This window comes from Mustela nivalis (assembly GCF_964662115.1).
Source record: "Mustela nivalis genome assembly, chromosome: 14".
NCBI lineage: Eukaryota > Metazoa > Chordata > Mammalia > Carnivora > Mustelidae > Mustela > Mustela nivalis.
This window is the reverse complement of record NC_139033.1, coordinates 40,699,860-40,713,633: the sequence shown is the minus strand read 5'-3', so window position 1 is coordinate 40,713,633 and position 13,774 is coordinate 40,699,860. Positions and strand designations below refer to the sequence as shown.

Genomic DNA, 13,774 nt, shown 5'->3' with positions numbered 1-13,774 from the left:
TAATCTCAGATACCTATTTTTAAGCTTTCTGAGAGGGAATTTTTTAGTCAAAGTCTTAACATTATAAATTTCACAATTTTCCAGTGCCTTTCATTTAACTAACACTATAAGAATGTATTGGATGCCTAGGATGTCACTAAACATATGCTACTAGATTTGGGGATTAGATTGGTGAACAGTGTAGACTTTGCTTCTACTCTTACAGAAAATACAATTTGGTATAGAATTTAAAAAAAAAAAAAAACAAAAAATGACTAGACCATTAGAGTTCAGTATACAAAGTTTCCAGAGGGGACTTTTTCTATTCCTGTGAAAGTCCAGAATGAGGGGCTCCTAAGCCAGGGTGGGAATCAGTGAAGTGACACCTGAGCAGAAGGCTGAAGGAGAAGCCCAGGTCAGGGCGGCAGAGCAGTTGGAGGGAGATATTCCCTCCAGGTTGCTGTACACAAAAGTAGCAGAGGTGAAAGCATGAGATCTTCATGGAACCAATTAAGGTCAATGACCCCAGAGACCTTCCTCTGTGCCCTTCTCAGGCTTACAGTTACCCACGACAACTGAGAACTTAGAACTGGGATGGAAGAAGCAATGTGAGAGGTAGAAGAGATAGGTCCTTGTCGGTGAAGATGGGGGGGACAATCACCAATGGCTGAGCTGGCTTCCGGCTCTGGCCTTGAGACGTGGATTTAAAAAGGCCTTCATGCAGGGCACCTGGGTGGCTCAGTGGGTTAAAGCCTCTGCCTTCAGTTCCGGTCCTGATCTCAGGGTCACAGGATCAAGGCCTGCATCAGGCTTTCTGCTCAGCAAGGAGCCTGCTTCTGCCTTCTCTCTACCTGCCTCTCTGCCTACTCATGATCTCTCACTCTCTGTCAAATAAATAGATAAAAATATTTTAAAAAATTGGAGCCCCTGGGTGGCTCAGTGGGTTAAGCCTCTGCCTTCAGCTCAGGTCGTGATCTTAGGGTCCTGGGATCAAGCTCCGCATTGGGCTCTCTGCTCGGCAGGGAGCCTGCTCCCCCCACCCTGCCTGCTTCTCTGTCTTCTTGTGATCTCAGCCAAATAAATAAATAAAATCTTTAAAAAATATATTTTAAAAAATAAAATAAATAAAAAGACCTTCATGCAGTTCCTTACACATAGTAATCCCTCCATTAATATTGAATGGACTAATGATTGGATACCTGAAATGATTTACCAAAGAAAATGCAAAAATGTATGATCCAATTCCACAGCACTACTACTATGCTAGTCTGTAAAATGATAAATTAAATAGGTTTCTGGGGATGGAGTAGAAATGGTTTAGGGAGAAAGCGTGTTGTGATTTCTAAAACAATCACCCTACTGAAAATTTAGGATGGAATTAGTTTATAAATAAGAGACTATCTCAGACTTAGTAATTGTCTTACATGAATACACCTATGTTCTTAGGGAAAAAGCCAGAGTTTAAAAATGATTTTTTTATGGAGGGGGTGCACTGTTCCTGGAAATACTACAATACCAGGTCCATGTGTGGAGTAGAGAGAGCAAACTCCTCTTCCATCTCCCCGATCCAAAAATCCATTGAATATATTGCCCTCAGTTAGAGGACGTATCAGATATTAAACTGATAAGAACAGATGCTATACTTGATCTTCTCTAAAATGCACAGAAGCAATTAAAAATAATTCTTCAAATCAAGCATAACAGTAGAAACTTGATAGACATTCAATAAATATTGATTATTCCATTTTAGAGACTAACCCAATAAATTCTTTTATGTAAAGATTAAGATTTAATGAAATATGGAGATCATTAACTTCCATCTCATATTAATTTAAAATTAAAAAGTCATTTCAAATCATTATTTTTTAAAATTCACATTTCTTTGTTTTACTAAAGTTCTCAATATACTGGCTAGAAAACCATGATTCTTTGAATATTGAAAATAATATGAAACCTTAGAAAAATTGTCATTCTCTATAATTTCAACCCTATATTGCTGAGCATCTTTCTGGCAAGTTTGCAAAATTACTTTGTGAAATATAAAAACTTTAAAGCAAAATGTAAATTTTATGTGCTTCTTCATTTGGACAATTAAAAACTAGAGTTTGAGGTCAAGGAAACAATGATAAGAAAAAAATGCAAAAGGAAAAGAAATAATATTTGCCCCAAGAACAATTAAATGTTTCTTTAATTTCCTTAATGTTACCCATTTATATTTTACACAAATCTTCAGGCTAATAAGGAGATGATGTGAATAAAACATCTAGTTGATATGGTGGCTACATTTATAGGTATTTTCATTAATAATATGGGGAATGACAAGAAAGTAAGCCTATTGCTTGTTTGATATTAATAAAAATTAAATGTTTTTGTGAATACATCTAATCATAATTCATGTGCCTCATAGGGAGTAGAGGTCAGGCAGTTAATAAGGTTAAGGAAAAATTAATATCTGTAAACATATAGTAAAATTCTAAGAGAAACAAATTTTCTGGTATCTAGGCAGACATGGCTTTATAGAAAAATTAACCCAATAATGTAATTGTTACCAAGGCTATTGCACTGCCATCATTAAATAGTAGTAATAGTACTAGTAGTAGTAGTAGGGACAAGGAACTTAGAAACCAAAATTTCAAAACTATTCTTTGAATTTCTATTATTTTCAGAAATCACTTCCTTTTTCTGGATTTTATTATGATAATTTTCTTTGATAAAGAGATTCTTCTAAATAAATTTTTTAAAAAAGACTCTGTTATAGTATGGTAAATTCGCCTCCTCTTCTCCATGACCACAGATAAAGAAGCCGTAACCATGGCAACAGTAATGGGCCAGGGAGATTAGGGCCAGACTGGAGATTAGGTCTCCAAGAGCAAAGAAAAAAGTCCTGATTAGTTCCTTATTGAGACCTTCTGTGGAGACGAGTAACTGTAGAGAGAAAGCATGGAGGATTAGTAAGAACAAAATTAATTCCTTGTATAAAGAAAGAAGCCATCCCTTTGTTAAAAAATGTGTCCGTTCCTTTTCATACGAGGACTGTTTAAATTGAGGTAAAAGGGTCTATGATTAATTCTATTCTGAGCTTTATCTGTGTCATCTGCGTCTAGACTGGCTCTGTGAGAAGGCACTTCTGGAAGCCTGAGGAGAAAAGCATCCTTGCGCAGACTCCCATTGCTCTCCCTCTTGGCAGCCTCTGAATAGATGGGGAAACCACCTCATTTTTGATGTGATACCATCTCTAAGTGAGGTGCATTTTGGGAAAAAGGAATTGAAATTTTTTTTTTTTCCTGTTCTTTTAAAACTAATTTGTCTAACTTCTTGAGAACTCTCAAAAGATTTATACAGGTCATCCTGGATCATGTTTTGTTTTTTAGAAAATCTTTTGTTTAAAAAAAAAATCTAGTAATAATCCCATTTGCTTTAAACTGGCAAGATGTATAGGGTTTACATTTTGAGAAAATGAGCTATGATTTTGCCAGGATGCATGGATAACGAGGTTACTTGGGGTGTTTTAGATGATAAATTTATAAACCTGAGAATGGTCAGATGGCATGAATATTACTCATATTAAAGGATTTTGTGAAATTAACCTCTAAAAAGACTGTCCTTTTTCAAACTTCAGTTGACAGTGTAAGAAAATGTCACATCCTGGCCAACCCTAGATACTAACATTCTTTAAAAGTCTTGCTACTCTGACAGATTTTTTTTTTAATACACTTTATTCTGACAGACTGTTTAGATTTTATTTTAATGCACTTTATTATTTTTTTTTTTTACTGTCAGGTTGAACCCTAATTTCAAATAAGATTCTTTATTTTTATTCATTTTGGATTTGTTTTTAAATATTATAGATCTTAACTATCATGTTAGATATTTTGCAAATACTTTAGGTTATTCTTTCCAGAGGAAATAGCACTAGACTAAGTGAAGGGGAACAGCAGGAGTTAGGTGGACAAGATGGGTCTGTTAGCGTGGGAGCTGCTGTGGGAAGGCTTCAGGGAATCACCCGTGGATCCACATGGGGAGAGCCTGCTTAGTGCAAGCAGCAAAAAGCCAGGGAGCCTCAGAGCCTCTTGTCATTCACAGGTGTGATGATTAGGTGGCATTTTCCTCCCTCAAACCTTATTATGATCTCAGTGCATCCCCCATCTGTGGGGCAGTGATGGGGGATGGTGAGGAGAAAATCCAAGAAACCTCCATGTGAGCTTCAGGAGGAATGCCGTCATCTATTTTTTGCCATTGACTTCTCCATACCTAGAAGGGCTGGCATTAGATAAGCAATCTATGAGTTTTTTTTTTTTTTTTTTTTGGATAAGTGGAGCTAATGGATGCTGCTTATTGTGGAAACTTTGCAAGCCTTTCCCCAAAGTGGTATTTTTCTGGCAACAGGAACACACTAGGCTGTTATGCAGGATGGCCCTCGGAATCACCCTCAATCGGTGGTGGAGGAGTAGTGGATAAATACTTTAGCGTGCTTCTTTCAAGACAGTTAACCTAGAGGCCAGTGCCACCTTGTCCCCCAGAGCCCCCCATGGAGCTGCCATCCAGTTCCCCACAGTGCTAACTGCCAGATAAGTCATGTTTTCTAGCTTTCACTCCCTGCTGTCTCACTTGCCAGCTTGCTTGGATCACTTCCAAATTAACTCTTTGTGCTTCAATCTGTGTCTTAAGCCTCTTTGTGGAGGAAGCCGAACTATGAAAAGGGATAAACAGGAGCCAGGCCTGTAGACCCATTTCAAAGTTTGGTGATTCCCTGAGGTAAAGAACAGACACTGAGGAAAAATAAGTAGTAGATTAATATGACCAGATGTGTCTTTTTATAAGCTTATTCAGGATGCTGTCTGTACACAGAGTACATTTGAGGGAGATGAGTGGAAGGAAAGCAGAGGAGCTGGAGAAAGCAGAGATAACTGTGCTTATCACAGTTGATAATGTAGTGGTAGAATGATGATGTAGTGGTAGAGCTAACATGGGGTAGGTTTACCAGATGTCCGGGGTTGGAGGACTTCTAGAAAGGTTGAGTGAGAGAGAGAGTCAGGAGTAGGAGATACCTTTTGCATTTCTGTGCTATACAGTTGTGAGGAAGGTGTAGATACAACTGAGTTGAGCAACCCAAGTGGAGAAGTATACTGAGTGGACAGTGAAGGGGGTGGGGAAGATAAATTCACATAGCTGTACTAGTATGAGACGTCCATGGTGTGTGGAACTACAGGTTTTTGTCAGGAGGCTCAATATCACCCACATTTTTGAGACAGATGCTACATATCCAGGCATCAGTCTTCTCCCTCTGCTCACCACTATGCCACATAAGATTGACTAACTTGCTGCCAATCCACCATTTGTTTCAAATACTGGGTTGACCAAAAAATCAAGGGGAAATTTTACCTATAAAGAAGTAGGCTAAGAAGATATGGAGCCAGAAACAATTGTGAAAGATTTCTGTAGTTCTTTAAAGCTTCTTTCTCTCTATATAGGGTATGTATTGTCAATTGATAATGTTTCTGGAACCATTAGGAAGTAATACAGCCCCCCTGACCCCAGTGGATTTTCCTGCTAACAGGAGTGTAGTGCACAGTAGGAATAGTGACTCAGCCAGCCCCTGGAGAAAGTGAATGCAAGGACGAAGACTCATTTTGGTAAGAACTAGAGAAAATGTCCCATAAAAGCCAGTTTGAAGATTAAATGTAGGCAAATGAGTCCTTGTGATTTGGGGCTAGAAATCACCTGTCAAAATGAAACATATGTTTCCTACCCTTTGGGAACCTGAAAAAATAAGAACATGAATTATGAATATACACATTTAATAGAAAATTTCATTATAGATTGTAAATGCCCCAAATATTTTTTAAAAAATGAGTTCTTCAATGTGGATGATTTATTCCTGTGAATAACAATTCTTAAATTTTGCCATACATGCAAAGATACTCTACAAGTATAGAACATTTGTGTATCTTTAGGTCTGGTAGAATTTTTTTCTGTCAGTTCCTTTTTAGCAGGTCATCTGTAAGAACTCTTTCTGCTCTTGGTTAGCTTCTATCAACTTTGGTTTCTTGTTACTTTAAATTGTATCTAAAACAGGCTCAGCGTGGAATAAGGCTTTACAGTAACTGCTTGGTTACCTGAGGCATTTATCCATGGCTATGTTTCTCTGTGTCATGCCTAAACAGAACATTTTACTTGTTACAGATCCCATGAGCAATGTATGCAAGAGAGTCATATATGTTATTAATTTGCCACCTTTCATAAGGTCCAAGAAATTCTAATATATCTTTGATTCCATTCACAGTTTGCTTTCCCTTGTTTTTCTTCCTTCCTTTAGAATGGACCATTCTATGTTTGCTAATAGATTGGTTTTGCCTTCCTGCACATTTCCCATCTATGGCACCAACACCTCTCTCACAGCCTCCTCTTCTTCTTCCCTAGCTATCCCAAGCTCCAGTGTCCTTCCTTCCGCTCCCAGAGATGTGGTCCCCGTGTTGGTTTCCAGTCGGTTTGTCCGGCTCAGCTGGCGTCCACCTGCAGAAGCAAAAGGGAACATTCAGACCTTCACAGTCTTTTTCTCCAGAGAAGGTGACAACAGGTAAGTGCCACCAGTACGTAATCTGCCATCTCTTTATATGTCTACTGTGGCATAAAGGCACCTGCAGGGGATTTTTAGCAGGGGCATTGGAGACCATGTGGAATCAGCTCTGCCCATCGCTCATCTGTAAGTGAAGACAATATATCTCCGTGGACTATGTGTGTTTTTTTAAAGTGGGATTGTTTATAGAATAAAATAAAGTCTTTGATAATAAACTTCCTTTAAAAGAGACAAGCATGTGAATATTTAATAATCAGGTATTTTTAATTTTTTTTTTATTTTTAAAGTGCTAAGTGGAGAACAGAATTAGGCTGTATATTAACAGAGCAGGATATGAAAGAACCACAGTAGCCAGAGTGCCATTGATATCATGTGAGCTCAAGACAACTGCATAACTTCTCTGAGCCTGACTTTACTGTATAATAAAAAGTGAATAATAATGCTTAACTCTCAAAGTTTTTGTTAGGATTAAATTAGGTTGCATATGTAAAGATCATACCAGAGTATCTAATATTTGGTAGAAATTATTGTTTCTCTCCCCTTTTAAAACTATTTTATTTATTTATTATTTTAGAGAGAGAGAGCTTGGGAGGAGGACCAGAGGGAGAGGAAGAGGGAGAGAGAGAATATCAAGCAGACTCCATGCTGAGTGTGGAACCTGAAACAGGGCTGGATCTCAGAACCCTGAGATCATGAACTGAGCTGAAATCAAGAGTCAGACACTTAACCTGCTGAGCCAACCGGGAGCCCCATGTTGTTCCTCTTTTTACTTGTCACTTATAGACAAGAGTATTTTGTATATGTCTAGTTTCAAGATCACAATCCATTATTCTTGATTTTTCTCAACACTTTCTCTTTGAAATGTTTCATGATTTTAAGACTTTGAAGTTTGATTTGTAAGCCTAACATAGATATTGGGTAAATTCCAATTTCTTCTATAAGAATAAATGGTGAGGGCCCCTAAGTGGCACAGTCAGTTAGACATCTGAGCCTTGGTTTCAGCTCAGGTTGTGATCTCAGGGTTATGATATCGAGCCCCACATCACACTCTATGCTCAGCTCAGAGTCTGCTTAAGATTTTCCCTCTCCCTCTGCCGCTGCCTATCTCTCAAATAAATAAAAATTTTAAAAAAACATAATTTAATAAAAGAAGAAACTGTGAAATACCTATTTTATTTCTTTAAATGTATTAACTTATTTTGTATTCCATGGTTGATTATTCTAGTATCTATAGTCTTTGAGAGTCTAGTTCAATGATTTGTTTCTGCTGAATTTTACTCATAATGGCTTGTTTGTTTTCATAAATGGGTGATTCTTGATTGTTAACTCTAATCCTAATTTCTCTGAGGGAGATTTTTGTGACCAAGTATTACAGAACAATCTTGGGAGAATGCGCTTTACCAAAATGAGACCATGTTAAAACAGAATTTTGTTAAGATTTATTTGGCCCATACCAGTATCATGTTGATATTTTATTGAACATGAGAAAGTCCACTAAGTATGATAACATTTTTTTCCTGCCATTTTTAACATATCAACTCACACAGGTAAATACAGACTTGTGGAAAGGAATTCTCAGATTTTTTTGTTGTTGTTCTATTTCCAATTAAGCTAAGACTGGGATCATATGTTCACCTGTTCTCTCAGGAGCCTAATTTCATTTTCTAGTTCACCCACTGAGGTTTGCTCTTTTAGGATCCTGGCTGATGCGAGGTTCTCTAATCAGACTGTACACCCTTCTTTATCTGCAAGCTTCATTTCCTATTCTCTTCTCCTACCAGTTCTAAAACTCCTCGCTCCAGACTTCTATTGAGAGGCACATACCCTCAGGCAAATACCTGCACCACAGTCTGCTTTCTCACTATGATAATTCTCTTATTTTGCTGCCAATATATTACAGATAAAAACCGCCTTTTTAAATAAAAAAGATTTTTAATAATTTGCCCAGCATTTTAGATGTGCCATAACAGAAGAGTTTTTCATGTAATACCTAGTAGCCATATCGTTTGAAATGACATTTGGAAATATTTATTTTAATGCCTGTAAGATTGGTATCATTATTATATATAATTATTGACAGTTGAGCAAGTATATTTGAATATGTTCAGTGTTTAGGAAATCTTATTTAAGATTAAAGCATAGGGGTACCTGAGTGGCTCAGTCGGTTAAGTGCCTGACTTTGACTCAGGTCATGATCCCAGGGTCCTGGGATCCAGCCCCACATCAGGTGCCCTGCTCAGCAGTGAGTTTGCTTCTCCCATTCCCTCACCCCGCTACTCTGCCTGTTTGTGCCCTCTCTCTGTGTCAAATAAATAAATAAAATCTTTTCTTTTTAAAGATTAAAGCATAAAGCCACTCTGTGAACATTCCACTTAGAAGGAATCATTCACTGAGACTAATATTACACTGTATGTTAACTAACTGAAATTTAAATAAAAACTTTAAAAAAATAAGGAATCAGAAAAGCAAGGCATGCGGCTTTCTTAATAGACCTTTCCATTCTATTCCTTGGGCTTTTTTTTTTAACTTTCTATCCTCCTCATCAACAATTAGTTTTTCTGTGTCCCAAATTTAAGGCAGTCAAAGAGATCTGCCCAGTTTTCTTCAGAGAAACACTATGTTGCCAAATCCTCAAATTCTGTAGAGAACAACACCTATTTACAAATGTACTCTGCAAACCTACTCGGTGTCTCACACAAGGTTGGAATGTCATCATTATGCTCCTCAAGAGGTGAGGATTTGGGTAGGGCAACTAGGATGTGCATGAACATTGGTCTGCTGATATGATTACATCCTGAGATCCACATCTTTTCTTCCCTATTAAATTGCCTCTTATCTAGAACCAGTCTACAATGGACTCCCCTTGGTAGGCAGGGGTTTCTGGGATGTGGCAGCTTCTTTTTTCATCCTTCCAATGCAGACTGCATTCACTTTCTGTAAAGTTTGCCAGCCAAGGGAAATGTGATCTGCTTGACGGATCTACATAGATGTTGTATTTTGGGGGTTGGTGACAGCATGGGAGAAGTAGAAAGGGAAAGTGAAAAAGAAAGTGACAGAGGTAGAAGGAAAGACAGAAATGGCAGGTGGCCCAGTGAGACCCACTTGTTCACAGGGCTGAGTTCACACATCCTGGCTTTTACCGTCCATTCTTCTGTAGAAGAACAAAGTAGACTGCTGTCCCAGGTATTCCGGTGCCAATTGAGTTATCAGTAGAAAGTGTGTGGGGAGAAGCCAGGATTCAAGTGTGAAGCTTAATATAGTGTCTCCAATGTGTGAGTGCTCTAAACTCATAGTGATCCTTAAGAACCCCTCAGGATTCAAAAAGCTCAATACAGCTTGGGCTGACCAGAGTGGTCTTTAGTGCAGTACGATAAGCAGAAGGGATAGTACAACTTCGTTCATGCTGTGTCTCAAAATGCTTCCCTCTCTAGTCCACAGCAATAAAGTATGTCATATTTAAGTTTCTTTTTTCTTTCATAATTTGACCTGACTTTAAAATGAAAGAAATAAACATGAGTACACATATAGCCTATGTTCCCTAAGATCACTCATTACCACAAAGAAGCAGGCATTCATTTTAGTCTCATCTGCAGCTCTTTAACTCTGTGACCTTATCATGAGCCTGATAGTCTTTGGATCTCAGTGTATGCAGCTAAGAAAACTGGAGGTAGTAATTCTTGCCCAACTATCTTCATGCAGTCGTATGAACTTCCTGGAGCCACCTTAAATTTACCCTGCCCCAAAGCATCCTATCTCCTCCTTAAATATATTTTCCTCTCTTTTCTTGGTGTATGTTAGTACCTTCCATCCTGTTGACCAAACAAAAAACCCAAGTCATATTTTACTCACCCCAGCCTCTCGACTCTGCCATTAGTCATTGTGTCCTGTCAAGTCTACCTTGGCCACAGCTCAGCTCTGCCCCTTTATTCTGTCATCTCCATCATCACCGATCAGATCTCTGACAAAGCTTCTTGCCTTCTAATCCATCCTCCTCATTGTCTCTAGTTATTGTCCTGAAATACAGTTAGGATCACTCCCTCTGTTGTGAAAAAAGTGTGAATGTTCTCAAATTTAGGTATGATAAAATTTCTGTATAAAGACATGCCCATAATAACTGAAAAAGTCTTTTGAATGGAAGTCTATATCCAATCTATACATAGGTAGAGTGTGATTCCTATGACCTATCATGGTTAAACCTTAGCCTAAACGGCTGGATTTGAAAAAGGTACTACTGTTTTATTAGATGTGTGACTTGGGGCATTTAGATATGGGAAAGATGGAAATAAGATCTCTCTGGTGTGACAGATAGAGGGAAGATGAATTATGCCTCTCTGAATTGCTATGAGAACTAATTGGAGGAATTGAAGCAAAGCATCCAGGGAAGTCACAGCATAGGGCAGAATGGAAGGGCTCAAAATAGTGTGCACTCAGAGACAATATGGGAAAGAAGCTGAAAATAAGGCTCAAATGTGGTAATCATCATCATCTGACTTACCTACCCAATGTGTCTTTCAGCATATAATTTGTCTCCTCAAATTTCTATAAAAAATGCCCATACTCTTAACAAATAAGGCCAAACTTTCACTTATGCACTGGATCTCATCCTTTTTTAAGCAAAAGAATAAAATTTCAGCGATTCCTTTTCTCCCCTCATTATCAATGTTTTTCAGTCTTGTGGATCATGTCCGTCAACATACAGGCGTGCAGTTGTATTTTCCATCTCAACGAATTTTCCCTCAATCCCATTTCTCCCTCCTCCAGCACTCTATTCTGTGTTCCCTTGCATAACAAATCTCCTTGAGTTGTCTAACTTCACCCCAATACCTTACCTAATATTTTAATCGTGATTCTGTCCCTAATTTCAAGCAACTGTTCTTATCTAGGTTTACCAGTGGCTTCCATGTTGCTAAACTCAATAGTCAATTCTCCATCCTCACATTACTTGGGCAGTAAGCAAATTTTGTCATATTTGATCACTTCCTTTTTTGTGACACTTATCATTCTCTTGGGTTCTATTACACAGACTTTCCTGATTCTACTCTAATCCCTCTGGCCACTCATTTTTAGCTTCTACTTTTTACTTCAAATCCCCCTGGCCTGTGAATATTAGATTGCCCCAGGGCTCAGGCTTTGAAGATCTCTTTTTATCCAGTTTGTAACTTTATATTTTGTCAGTATGCTGATGTCCTCCAAGTTTGTAGCTCTGGTCTTGACATTTTACCTGCATATATCCATATATATATATATATATATATATATAATCCAGATTCTGTCTTGGTTTCTTAACTTTTGATTTCTTATGAGCATCTACAACTTATCAGCAAAACCAAATACTTGTTTTCCTTCAACCTGCCTCTGAATACTTTATTATTACAGAGATTGCTCTGTCTCAATGAAATCTACATATTTCTCATCACTCAGGCCAAAATCCTTGGAGTAATTGTTAATTCTTTTCTTTTTCTTATATCCTATAACCAAAAACATCATCAAGTCTTAGCAGCATTATCAAAATATATCCCAAATACTGGAAATAATATAATACTTGGTATTTGTTATAAAATAATACTGAAGATTTTCAGTTTTGAGCTGAGTGATAGGAATAAAGTGGTACATCCTCTCATTCTGTCTAGTTGTGTGTGGCTTACAATTTTCCATGATAAAAAAATAAAGCCAAGTAAGTAAATAAAAATAAAACATATACGGAATCTTACCACTTCTTGCCCCTTTATATTACCATCAAGTCTCATCTGAACTATTGCAATAACCTTTCAAGGCTGTTCTCTCCACAGCAACAAGAATAAATCCTTTAAAACATACCTTAGATCCTGTTATCCTCCTGCTACAAAACCCTCCAGTGACTTCTATCTCATACAGAGACTAAGCAGATATCCTTCCAGACCTGGTCCCTTGTCACCTTCCTAGTCTCATCACTTATTCTTACCATTTACCCATTTTCTCACTTCTCTCCAGTCTCACTGGCTTCCTTGTGTTTCCAAAATATAAAAAGAACCCTCCTCCCTCAAGTTTTTGCACTTGCTGATCAACCTGTTAGAATGTTCCTCCCCTTGGTATCTACGTGGATCATTCTGTAACTTACACTGAGTCTTTGATGAGTGGCACTTTCTGCTGGATGCCTTAACCTGACCTCTATCATTCCCGATGCCCTTTTTCATTCATATTTTTTCCATGGCTTTATCACCTTGTACTTACTGTTTCCTCAATCCCCTTTCTTGGTGCCAGGATATAAGCTTCATGTGGGCAGGGCTGTTCTTATCTCGTTTCTTCCCTGAGCTATTCTTAGCACCTAGAGCAATATGGAATCCATAATAAACACTCACAAACTATTTGTTGAATTGAAGCCCCAACTGAAATGTCAACTACTATATGAATCTCTTCACAGTCCTCCAACTCTGAAGTCTTTTTTCCTTTATCCCTCCCTTATACTTTGATTACGATTATATTATTCCTACCTTCTGGCCAATTTTGTGTGTGTTTGAGTACATGCATGTTTCCATTCCTGATGATGGAAACTAGATCTTATTTATAATTCCATACCCAAGTGTCTAGTATCATGAATTCTGTAGACATTCATTGATTGGAACTAGTAGGAATCAAGTGGCAGAGAGACAGATGTGGTATTCCTAATAGGTAGTTCCTTAACCAATAAAACAAATTGTGTTACTGAGGAGGATGAATAAACTGACTGGAGTTCAATAAAAACTTTTTTAATTGAGAAAAAATAAAAGTTGATTTTTGAGATTTGATTCCAATATCCCTGTTCATTTTCTGGCTCTCAACTAGAGCAAATATACGCCATATGTCTCTGAGCGGCTAGCTGTGATGCTCATTTGCTCATACAGCTTTATGTAGCTCCTTAACACAATAGCTTTTTAAAAGGTAGTGGATTTAACATTTGCCTCAGACTAGTAATGACTTTGTCAGGCAAATGACTCTAGCTCAGATTATCATTAATCTGTCTGACTGGTTAATGGTGTCAATAATGCAAGTGCCATAGTTAACATCTTATTTTTTTCTACTTTATTTTGTTCAGCCCCTTGGGTGCTTTCATTTCATAAGTCAGGGAGTGGGATAAATTCCAAAACCTGAAAGCCAGACTTCCCAGCTATCCAGCTATCCCTTCCTTGTACCTAAAAATCATTGAATAGAAAGTGATCTTTGGAATCATAGTACAACTTTCTGCTACTTAAACATTTAGAA

At 37.8% G+C, this 13,774-nt stretch overlaps 1 protein-coding gene across 3 annotated transcripts in view; it reads left to right on the top strand.

Moving 5' to 3' along the window:
- DCC (DCC netrin 1 receptor) overlaps positions 1-13,774 on the top strand; it is a 1,135,716-nt gene that overhangs the window by 781,321 nt on the left and 340,621 nt on the right. For all 3 annotated transcript variants that reach the window (XM_082699428.1, XM_082699427.1, XM_082699426.1), the window contains exon 8: positions 6,400-6,556. In XM_082699428.1, the coding sequence (XP_082555554.1) occupies positions 6,400-6,556 (157 nt within the window). The remainder of the gene's footprint in view (positions 1-6,399; positions 6,557-13,774) is intronic.